The sequence below is a fragment of the Sarcophilus harrisii genome, chromosome 1 (genome assembly GCF_902635505.1).
Source record: "Sarcophilus harrisii chromosome 1, mSarHar1.11, whole genome shotgun sequence".
Classification (NCBI taxonomy): domain Eukaryota; kingdom Metazoa; phylum Chordata; class Mammalia; order Dasyuromorphia; family Dasyuridae; genus Sarcophilus; species Sarcophilus harrisii.
The window spans coordinates 213,363,252-213,375,927 of record NC_045426.1 but is presented as its reverse complement, the minus strand read 5'-3'; the positions used below and the strand labels follow the sequence as shown (position 1 = coordinate 213,375,927).

At 38.7% G+C, this 12,676-nt stretch overlaps 1 protein-coding gene across 1 annotated transcript in view; it reads right to left on the bottom strand.

The window, feature by feature from the left end:
- TMEFF1 (transmembrane protein with EGF like and two follistatin like domains 1) overlaps nt 1-12,165 on the bottom strand; it is a 137,556-nt gene extending 125,391 nt beyond the window's left edge. The window contains exon 1 of the mRNA XM_031969184.1: nt 11,394-12,165. Coding sequence (XP_031825044.1) covers nt 11,394-11,673 — 280 coding nt within the window. The 5' untranslated portion in view covers nt 11,674-12,165. The remainder of the gene's footprint in view (nt 1-11,393) is intronic.
- Nucleotides 12,166-12,676: the final 511 nt, after the last annotated feature.

The following is a 12,676-nucleotide window of genomic DNA, read 5'->3' as shown; positions in this document are numbered from 1 at the left end:
TAAAAACAGATTTCTACAATTTATTTAATAAATAATATTTAGTAAGTTAGGGGTGGAATTACAAAGCTAATTGATTAATGATAGATATTATCATTTTAGTTACTTATTAGGAATTGATATCTTAGAAGCTTAGAAGGGTTAAATTGAATAATGAGTCAAGAAGCACTAGAGAGAGAATGAGATTTGGTAAGATTGACTAATATTGAACATTACATAATTCACTCAATCTTCATGTAAATTATACATGTAATGTATAAATCAATTAATCAATTAAAAAGCATTTATTAAATCCCTATTTGTTCCAAGCACTATACTAGGCACTAGAGTAACATATTATTATTAATTTTTAACTGTGTCTGACTCTTTGTGATCCCATTTGGAGTTTTCTTGGCAAAGACACTCTAACAGTTTATTTACTATTTCCTTCTCCAGCTTATTTTATATATCAGAAAACTGAGACAAATAGGGTAAAGTGACTTGCCCAGGCTCACACAGCTAGTGTCTGAGGTCAGATTTGAACCCATAAAGAGAAGTCTTCTAACTCCAGACGTATACTAAGGAATACATATATACAAAAATCCAAAATCATTCCTACTCTCAAGAATATTATATTCAATTAGAGGAGAAACCATATAGACATAATTATATACAAGATGAATACAAAATAAATACAAAGTATTAGGAAGAGAAGCAACTGGGGAGATTGTGAAAAGGCTTTGTGGGAAAGGTGATACATAAGTTGCATCTTAAAGGAAGATAGGATGGAGTAAATTCCAGGCATAGGAGATAACTGAGATAGTATGTTATGTGTAAGAAATATTGCTAATTGTAGTTTGGCCAGACTAAAGATTAAGGGGAGAGCATTTATAGTGAGGCAGAAAAGAAAAATTGGAATTAGGTTGTAAAGGACTTTAAAAGCTCAACAGAAGAGTTTATGTTTGATCCTAACAGCAATGACCATTGACATTTACAAATTAAGGGAATTACTTTGTCAGGTCTGTAAATCAGGTAATTATATGGAGAATGAATTGGAGTACAAAGAAATTTTAGGAAGGCCAAATTTGGGAAAGAGTAATTGGGAAGGCAATTATTAAGTCACAGCAATCATCTAGATAAAAGTTAATGAGGAGCAGCTAAATGACACAGTGGATTAAGCACCAGTCCTGGAGTCAGGAGGACCTGAGTTCAAATTCAACCCCAGACACTTAATATTGACTAGCTGTGAGGTCAGGCCAGTTCCAATGGACTTGTGAAGAGAGAGCTTATCTGTACCCAGAGAAAGGACTGTGGGGAGTAGGTATGGATCAAAGTATTTTCACTTTTTTTCATTTTTTCTCCTTTTTTATCTGATTTTTCTTGTGCAGTATGATAATTGTAGAACTATATATAGAAGAACTGCACATGTTTAACATATTGGATTACTTGCCATACAGAGGAGGGAGTGGGAGAAAGGGGAAAAAATAGAACACAAGATTTTGCAAGGATGAATATTAAAATTTACCTATGCATATGTTTTGAAAATGAAAAGTTTTAATAAAAAAATTTTTTTAATGACTAACTATGTCATCCTGGGCATGAGGACCTAAATGATGGTGGTAGCCATTATGAGTCAGATACAAGAGATGCTGCAGAGATAGAAATGGAAAGATTTGGCAACTGATTTAATATGTGAGGTGAGGGAAAAATGAAGAGTTGAGGATGATATTAGGGTTATAGACCTGGGAGATTGGAATATTAATGCTTTCAGGAGAAAAAAAAAAAAGGAAAGTTGGGAAGAGGGTGGCTTTGGAATATAATTTCTATTTTAGACATGTTGAGTTTGACATATCTTCATGAAATCCAATCTGACATAGCCAGTAGTATGGCATAAAAATTCAAGGAAGAAGCTGGGACTAGATATATAGATCTGTGACATATCTGCATAGCGATGATAATTAAACCCATGGGAACTGATAAGGTCACTGACAATGTAGGCTAGGATAGAACCTTAGGGAACATCCATAGTTAAGAGCTGTTGTATAGTTGATAACATAGCAAAGAAGACTTAAGAAGGGTCAGTCAGATAGGAGAACCAAGAAAGGGTAAAGCTCCCCAAAGGAGTGAATATCTATCTCTTATCCATACGAAGAGAGTGTTCAACAGTGTCAAATGCAGCAGATAGACTGAGAAGGATGAAGACTGAAAAATGACTATCAGATTTGGCAATGGAGAGATCACTGGTAAAAGAACAGAAACACAATTGATCAATGATGGACAGAAGCAGCTACACCCAAAGAAAGAACACTGGGAAATGAATGTAAAATGTTTGCATTTTTGTTTTTCTTCCCAGGTTATTTTTACCTTCTGAATCCAATTCTCCCTGTGCAACAAGAGAACTGTTTGGTTCTGCACACATATATTGTATCTAGGATATACTGCGACATATTCAACATATATAGGACTGCTTGCCATCTTGGGGAGGGGGTGGAGGGAGAGAGGGGAAAAATCGGAACAGAAGTGAGTGCAAGGGATAATGTAAAAAATTATCCTGGCATGGGTTCTGTCAATAAAAAGTTATTATAATAATAATAAAAAAAGAACAGAAACAGGTTGAGTAAATGAATTCAGAAACCATATTGCAAAGGTTTGAAGAGTAAGTAAAAGGAAAAGAAAAGCAAGTTTTCAAGGAATTTTGCTGAGACAGGAAGGTAAGATTCAGGGCAAATAATTGAGGGAATTGTAGGGCTTTGAGAAAGTTTTTTGAGGACAGTGACATATTTAAAGACATCAAACTCAACATGTCTAAAACAGACATTGTTTTTGAAGTTTAAAAATTGTTTTCGAAGAGGACCAGTGACATAATGGAGTGATGCTTGTGTGAGAATTGAATTTAAGTGAGGCAGAGTTGCAGTCTTCCTGCTCTTCCAAAGTCATTGAAGTCCAGAGACAGACCAACAGTCAGGAAGACTAGAGATAACCTAAGAAACAGTGAAGGGCTTTGGTGTCTTCCATATCTGAATGCTCCATAGCACCTGCTTCAGCTACTTTTTTGGCACAAATGGAACAAATTGTTCTATTATATATAACAGGTGCTTAAAATTAAAATATGTTGAGTGACTAAATAAATAGTAAGTTGCAGGGGCCAAAAAACTTATCACTCTGAGGCCGATCATAAAGTGGTGAACATTTTTAAACTTAACCATGCTGGTCATCAAACAAAATCCAGAATCCATCATAGGGTCTGTTCTTGGAATACTTACAGTTTGGTAGAACCTATGGAGACTATACATAGACTATAGCTAAACAGAAGAAATATCTCCTTTTTGGGTCCAAATCTGAGATTTCATTGATCTAGGGAATTTCTAGGGAGGAATCTCCTGGTGATCTATAGCAACTATTTTGCAATAAAATAAGTCTTAGAGAATTCCCTAGAGATACTGAGATATTTAAGTAGCTTGCCTAGTGCCAGACAGTACTAATTATACCTAGCCTGTGCCAGGTCCTCTATTAAATGCTTAACAAATAGTATCTTATTTGATCTTTACAACACAGAGAGGTGTTATAATTATCTCATTTTACATTTGGGGAAATCAAGGCAAACAAATATCATAAGGGTCTCAGGGCATTTGAACTAGCACTTTACCATGCCACCTAGCTGCCTAACAGAATTTGTGTGTGGAATTTGAATTCAGTTCATTCTGACTCTATATATAGCTCTATCTACTATGCCAACTGTCTTTCTATATAGAAAATATGTATGTATATTTGTACATATATATGTATATATACATATATTTTTGTGAATGTCTTCATGGATGAATAGAATACAAAAAAAGAGCCAATTGATAAACATTTCATAAGTGCTCACTAAGTTCAAAGTACTATGCTCAGCATTAGAAAAATTATTGAAAATTAATATATTCTACTCTAAAAGAGTCTATTTTTTATCTTTACACATTTATATATGTCATTTTAAAAAGTTTTGTGGTTAAATAAATTTGATTACATTCATTATTGCTTAAAGTTTCTTTTTTTTAAAGAAAGAGAAATCATTGCCAATAAGGGGCTTGACAGACATGTGGAGAGGATGAAATGTTAAATTTTTCAAAAGAGGGGAAAGGTAAAATCAAAATAATCAAGCTTGGTCAGCTTAACACTTACTGAAGAAAGAGAATGGTATAGTTATAGAGCCAGTCTTGAAGAAGGAAGCAAATTTTTTAACTTCTAAGTATTCTGGGTAATTCTCTTCTTCTCAAAGAAAGCGCCAATCTCTACTGGTAGAGTAATTTCCTTTTGCCCAAAAATCACAAGTCTAGTCAAAAACAAACAGAAAACCCTGACCTTTATAAGAAAAATTCTAAAACAATTTATACATAAAGTCTCTCCAACTACCTAGGAGAGTTCAAACTGCTTAGAATGTGAGCCAACCTACTGTTCTTTTCCCACACTATTCTTGCTCTTTTTCGTGACCTCTGTATATATATCCTATCAAGCTAAATAAGCGCTGGTTTTCTTGTCTCAATATAAAATGACAAATCTTTATTAAGTGTCTTCTTCAAATACAAGGCTGTGCTCAGTGTCAAATGCAACATTTAGATTATAATCTATTTAATAGATACAAACATATATAATATAAGGCATAACCTTTATGATAAATGCAATAGATAGTTGCAAAATGATGGTTTATATAAGTTATGAGGGGGAAAGTTGTTACTAATTGGGAAGAGATAGAAGGGGTGAGGATCAGGGAACATGTGGGGGCAGGGAGGGACAAAAAAATAAAGGAAGAAGGGAAGGGAGAAAAGGAGGGAGGGAGGAAGGGAAGAAAGATTTATTAATTGGCTTTTGTTGTTGTTCTTCAATCAAGTCAGTTGCACCCAACTCATTTAGGGTTTTCTTGGCAAAGATACTAGAATGGTTTGCACTTCCTTTTTCAGTTAATTTTACAGATAAAGAAACTGAGACAAATAGGATTAAGTGAGGGCCACACAGTATTTAAGGCTGCATTTGAACTCGGGTCTTTCTGATTCCAGTCCCAGTGCTATAGCCACTGTGCCAATCTAGCTTGCTCCCTAGAACAGGATAAAGAACAGAGGCAGAATGAATGAATGATGATAATGAAAAAATTTGAGAAATGGAAGAGGATATAGGGAGTTAATATAAAATAGTAAAAGGCTAGATCATTTGTTCTAAGTATGGGAGCAAAAATATGATTAGTAGTGAGAAGAGAAAAGACAAGGCCTGGAACAGTTACTAAGGGATCCCATGAGACAGATTTAGTCATCTAGTCCAAACTCATCATTTTCCAGTTGAGAAAAGTGAGATATTACTCAATTTACCCAAGGTCACATAAGTGACCTTGTCAAGACAAACCAGAGGTGTTATGAGGAACAAATGAGACAATGAATGCAAAACACTTTGCAAACCTTAAAGCACCATATAAATTTCAGTTATTATTATTATCATTATCATCATCATCATTATTATTACTATTAAAGCCTACAGTCACCAAGGTTCCAGCCTGGTTATCCCTTCATTCCCCAAGCTTTCTATCACAATTCTGCTGAACTCCAGCAGTGTTTATAGAGCAAAACAGAGTGTGCTGGTAAATATTAAATAATGGGGCTGGGAGTGGAGGTTGGAGTTAGAGAGGTATGTACATACACATACACACATACACATATATATATATACACACACACACACACACAGACACACTTCAAAGTTTAACTTGCATTATTAATTGAGTCTTAAGTCTAGGCAATCAACAAAACAACAAATCAAGCCCTGATTTGTAGCAATTGAGATTTCTAAGGTGCAGATGTTCACAATGATAATTCTGGCAAAAAAAGGTGAGAGTTAGGGTTCCAATACACCTCTAATTTAAACCTAGGCCCTTGGAATTCAGATTCAGGATCTTTCTATTGTGCCATGATGCCTTGCAGGAGTGGAATAAAAAATCCACAGGAATAGATAAGAAGGACTGTCAAGCCACTTAGAGGTTACAGCTAAGGTTTCATACAACGGACTGGCAGCAGATGAGATCGTTTGACTTTGTGATTTCCTCCCATGACACTCAAAGCCTCTGGAGAAGGAAAACAGAAACCAAATAGTGAAGATTAAGTGATTCCTTTATCACAGGACCAATGGATTCTAGTAGAGTAGCTAATAAAACAATAAAAAGATAAACAATGCAATCAAGATTAGATGGATAAAGAGTGCATTCATGGTAAAGGTAAAGAATGGGTTTAGTGTGCTTGAAAGAAGAAATTTCACAGTTCCATATAATGGAGGTATTGTGATTCCAAGAGATGTAATGGTCTGTCTTATGTCTATCTTAGTATATGACTGAAATGGAATAGAGAAACTTATTAGAGGACACAAAGTTAAGGAATTAAGTTTTCAGACTGTCAAGCAGTTGGCAACATGAATTCTGAATGATAACAAAGTATAAAGTCGAGAGGAAAACCATGTCATGCACTAAGGTCATTGAAAAAAAAAAAAAAAAAAGAGGCAGGGCAGCTAGATGGTGTGATGCATAAAGTACTGCCTTTGAAATCAGGAAGACCTGAATTCAAATTCAGCCTCAGATAAGTGACATTTACTAGCTGTGTGACCATGGACAGATCACTTAACTCAGATTGCCTTGCAAGAGAGAGAAAGAAAGAAAGGAGTAAGAAATTAAGAAGAGAGGGGATGACCTAGAAGTTTTCAGATAAAGAAAGAAAAGAAATTAAGAAATAGGAAGAGAGAGAAAGAGAAAAGGGGGGGGGGGCAAGGAGAGAGGGAGGGAGAAGTGGGGATGACCTAAAATTTGGTAGATAAGAAAAGAAGGAAAAAGAGAGGTTGATGATGAAGAGAGGAAAAAGATGAAGTTGATAGATAAAAAATGAAGGAAAGAAGGAAAAAGAAGAGGATGACCTGGAAGATGGTAGATAACAATAGGGATAATCAGGGGAATACCTGATTTATTGAGCTGGTATACTTCCCATGGAGCTGAAATTTCCCTTTTCTCCCTTCCTCTCCCCTGTCTTCCTCTGGTGAAAGTATAAGAGAGAGAAGATTATGGAAGAAAGTCCCTTTGCAGAAGGGCTCAAAAAGAGCTTTAATTCTTTCTACAGCTTTAATTAAAGGCTTTAGATGTGAGTTTTCTGCAAAAGAGTCCATCTCCTTTAAGCTATCATCAGTCATCTTCATTGCAACTCTCACATCTCCCTAAAGCCACAGAAAACCAATAAGGAGTTACCTGTGTCATCCCAGTAAAGTACCTGCTGCTCAGTAAGTGTCCAGAATTCATGTCCAACTCTGTGGGAGGTACCCTTGTCCAGCAAAGCAGAAGTTCCCCTGATTACCCTTGTAACAGCAGCATTGAGAATGGAAGAAGGGTGATGCTAGTATATACTTCAAGGTCTCAAAAGCAGAGGAGTCATTGGAGAATGAGGGGCGGGAGTGGAATAGTCTGGAAGTAGCAGAAGGGGAAAAAAAGTTTTGTCCATCCTTCTTCCTAACTCTGTGAGTCACAGAAGCAAGATTATATATTAAGAAATAACTGGGCAGTGCACTAGACACTTAGGATATAAAGATCTTATATTCTAATAAAGAAGTTTAACAGTGTTTGGGGGATTGGTGAGAAGAGGCTGCCAATAGGGAACACTGTCCTAAAGGAAATCTAGGTTCCTGTTAAAACAAGGAAGTAGAGAGAATATTGCTTAAGTTCAGGAATGTAGAACAGTTTGTTGATAATAACTCTATTATCAACTATTATTAAGTGTTCCAATAAGGATACTGGAATGGATGGATCACACATAAACAGGATAATTACAGTAGGATTTGAGAAGAATATAAATGATTAGAATTGGAAGATAGGGTTAAAAAAAGGTTTTATTATAAGCATATCATTTGCATTTAATGCCGTGAGACCGAATAACTGGAAAGCAAAATAGACCTAAAGAATTGATCCCTTGTCATTTGATATGGACTCTTTTTGATTCCCTCCAATTTCAAGTGCCTTCCCTTCAAAGCTATCATCCACTTACCCTGCCTTAAGGGCAAGGACTGTTTTAATTTTTTCCTTTGTATCCCCTACACCTAGGGCAGCACAGTGACAAAGTAAAAAGTTGGGAGGTAGGAAGACCAGGGTTCAAATCTGGTCTTAGACTCTTACCAGTTGTGTGTCTTTGCCTCAGTCTCCTCATCTGTAAACAAGCTAGAGAAGGAAATGGCAAACCACTCCAGTATTTTTTTTTTTAATTTAATAGCCTTTTATTTACAGGATATCACTCCAGTATTTTTGCCAAGAACATCCCAATATACAGTCACCAGGGATCTGTTTCTATTTAAATTTCCCACTACTGGTTTATACTACAGCAAAGGGTACAGGACAAGAATAATAAAAGTCAAGTGTTTCATAGGTAAAATGGTACCTGCTTACAGCAGGTAAACACTAGCAAAGAATGCTGAATTTTATTCAGTTGATAAGGAGCCAAAGATGATTTTTTAACAGAAAAGTGACATGATGAGATTTGTCTATTAGGGAGATGTCTAGAACTGGTATACAGGATTCATTGAAGGGGAAAGGATAAAAGGGGGAAATCCCTAATGTCAAGGAAGATGAGAACTGAAAACAGGTATTAGAGTTGCCAATTAGGAAGCAATTGATGACTTTTAAGTAGTGCATTTATTTCAGTAGAGTAAATGAGGGTATTGACAAGAGGATGGGCTGTGAAGAAGTATAGGCATTGAATATACTCAACTTTTTAAAGAAGCTTGGCCTGGGAAGAAAAGAGATGGAATGGTAATTATGTGGGATAATAGAGTTAAGGGAAGACTTAATTAATATTGAGAAATTGGAGGGATATTTCTAGTCTGTTGGGAAAGAGGCAGGGAAGGGGAAAATCCTTAAATTGTGCAAGATGGGATAAGAACATGTATAAGGTAGGAAAATTGCTTCTAGAGAAAGAACCTGGAGAAGGCAAGAGGTTATAAGGGCAAAGGAAAATAGACTCCTGTTAGTCAAGAATAGGAATACTTCTTCTATGATAAAAGACAAAAGGAAGCAACAATGCTCAAAGTTCTGATCAACAGAGAAAAGAAATTAAGAAAACTCCTGTCAGATAACTTTATTCATTTCAGTGAAGTTACAAGCTAGATCAATTTGCTATTACATAACAGAAATTTATAGCATGAACTTAGCTTGATTTCATTCTTTTCTCTGTCAATATATAGCTGCCTTGAAGCAAGAGCAAGAAATTAGATAATGGGCATTAGTTATATTTGAAGATTCTTAGATTAAAAATAGCAAAAGATCAGAGGAATGAGGAACTATGGACTGGTAAGTAGTTAAACATTGGAATTAAGGCTAGCAAGTAAAAGCAAATGAAGCTAGAATGTGGGAAATAGACTGGAAGAGGAAGACTGGATCAAAAGATTAGAAATACTGATAAGTCATTTGTTTTAAATGTAGGACATCACTTCATCATTTTTTCCACAAAGCAGACAATCCATTGTTGAGCAGCAAGGTTCTCAGGAAATGCTTTCTTAGAAAAGTATTCTCCTAGTGGCTTTTGTCCATTGTTTCTGTCCCCTGGAACAACACAGAACAAGTTTATTCTTATTCCACATGACAATCCTTCAAATATTTGAAGAGAAACCATCATGCCTCCCTTCAACTTCCTTTTCCAGGGTAAAGAAATCCTTTCCATTGCTCCTCACATAATCTTTGTGCATCATAATGGCTCTCCTCTGGCCACACTCTAGTTGGTCAATTAGATCAGTGTGGCTCAATGAGTTAAACTTGATACTCCAAATGTGACCTGAACAACACATAGTACAATAAAACTATTATTTCCTATGACCTTGATACTATTCATCAATTATTGCAATCTAATATTATACTTTTTAAGGCAACCATATACTCTTGGCTCATGTTAGTCTGTGATCTTTTTGTAGAAATTGAGCCAAGCCCTAATCTTAGACACAAAAGCCAAAAAGTGATCTATAAAGTTCTTTTCCATCCCAAGCCCTTGTTTCCAGACTTAGAGTTGCTCCGTTGTAAAAACAACTTTTATCTGTTCAGTTTTAGATAGCCTATTTATATGTATGTTGGTTATTTATATGTATGTTGGTTATATTGTATTGATTAATGTATTCTCTCATAACCAGATATATTTATTGAATAACAGAATTTTAAAGTTGAAAGATGGTATACAAATCAATAAATTTCGTTCTCATTTTACAACTGAGAAAACCACGGTAACATTCACAACATTCTCTACTCTAATGTATGAATTTATTAATAAGCATAATCTGTCATTGTGTTTATTTTAAAGGAAAATATGTATATGATAACTATTTGTTAAAAAGCATTAAGCCATAACACACTTCTATAGGGATAGGAGTACACTGGCAAAAATAACATAAAAGTTATAAAGATGGTTAGATTCACTTGTGATGTGGTGTGCCATTGCTTACTTAGCTCCAAATTAAAGAAATATTTCTCTAACCAAAAAAGAAAAAGCAACCTTCAAAACTAATATTAAAATAAGGGGGAGGTGTTAAAGAGACATCTGGTTTCCTTACAAAGAATTAATGAGGTGTCCAGCTGTCACGGAGTACCTAAAATAAAATGATCTTCATTATAGCAAATAGAATACCCACCTCCATCTAAACAACAAATATCTCTAGCTTCATAGAAACTAGAAGCAAAGGAATTACATTTTTAAAATTGTTATAATGGCTGGAAGTCACGAGGATTCCGCTGGCAGCCTCCCCTTCCAGGGGAGAAAGTAGAGGATGGAGAGAAGGCTAAATTAGTAGGGATGGAGAAAGGGTGCGGTTTGGTGATCCAGAGGTCATTGGCATGCACCTGCGGAAGCTGCCCAGGGCCCTCTTAATATAGAAATCTGAATAAAAATGTGGCCACGTTGCCCTGCTCTGTCCTGGGGCCTGCATCCCCCTTCTTTCTGACCTCTTTTGTGAGGAGGAGGAAGCTTTTACAGAGTGGAAGCCCTCCTCCTGTATCTTCACTTACAACCCCAGCAATCTCTTTGTTTCCAGCAGCTGGGGGTGGGGACCTGGGGAGAGAGGATAGGTAACTCCCTACTTCCCAGGCCCCTGCCCCTCTAGACTCTGCTCTCCTCTGTCCAACCCTAACACATACCACGCGCGCACACACAAACACCCTCTCACTCCCAAGCACACACACTCTTGTACACACGGAACCGATTGGGACAAGGGGGGAGGGAGGAGAAATCTTCTCAAGCACTCTCGGCAGCCGCCCCAGGGGAATGAATCCACGCGCCACGAAGTGGAAGCGTGGGCGCAAGCAAAGGGACCGCGACTCGGAAGGCTGGCAGGAGAAGGAGAGAGAGAGAGAGAGCGGTGGGTCGCCTCTGGGCTCCGGCTGAGTGGCTTACCTGAGCAGTTGATGCTCTTTCCTTTGCCCGTGCCAGGGCAGTCTCCTCCTCCTCCTCCTCCGGCTGCGCCCCCTCCTCCTCCGGCTGCTGCTCCAGCGCCCGCTCCTGCCCCGCCGCCGCCACCGCCGCCGCCGCCTCCCGGGAGCTGGTTGGACGCTCTGCTCCCGGGCACGGAAAAAGCGAAAAGCAGAAAAACCGACGTGTAGCAGAAAGCGAGCTGGGGAGCCGCGGGCAGCCGGAGTGTGGTCCCCGCGGCGCTGGCGGCCCCCGCGGCCCCCATAACTAACTGCCCGAGGAGGACGGCGTTGAGCGCAGGGAGCAGCAGGCCCAGAGCATCAATCACACCCCGGAGGAGCGGCCGCAGCCTCCGCCACCAAGCAGCCGCGCCCGTCCTGTCCGCTCCTCCCCGGGGCAGCACTTCAGCATCCCCTCCCCGGGTGTTCGAGAGTCGGTGGTACAACGGGAAGCCCGAAGCAGCAACAGCCGCGCCCCCAACCCTTGGCTCAGCACTGCAAGCCACGAGCCGCCAGGCCTCCGCTCCTCGGTGGATGCGCGCGTGTATGTATGAGAGTGTGTGTGTGAGCGTGCAAGGGAGTGTGTGTGTGTATGTGTGTACGCGCGAGGGTAAGGGAGAGGGAACAGATGGGGGAGGGGGTTTCGGGAAGCGGGGGGTGGGGGGGAATCAGTTCCTCTCCTCTTCTCTCCTCTCCACGCTCTCCACCCCTCTCTCTCTCTGTCTCCCCTTTGTGTCCACCGCCGCTTTAGCTACAGACAAGCCACAAAGGCAGCGACGAAAAAGGGGGAGGGAAGAGGCACGTGATTGGGACTTTAGAGCTCTGGGAGGAGGGTATCAGCGACCCCTAAAGCCGCCCCAACCTAATAAGCAGGGTACGGAGTCTTCTCCATCCCACCATCGTAACGGCGACTTCAGAGATGCTATTGTTCTTCCCAAGGCGTGGACCGTGGGGTGTGCAGAGGCAATCCGGATAAATGGACCACCCACACGAGAGTAGCTTTAAAATGAGACACCGTATGTTCTAAATACTCTACTCTTTTACACAGTTTTAAGGTGCCGGTGCCACTAGTAAAGAGTGAAAGGTTTAGGCTGATTTCGGGAACTGAGAATCAAACTGAGTATCAGTTTATTCTAGATTTTCATTTTCCATTCTTTTTTAATTGTTACACTATTTTCACTAAAGCACCAGAATAATGGCGGAAATTTATTAAATAAAAATAACTCTTTAGCTATGACGAGGTCTTGACCAGGCACTTAGCAAAAATGT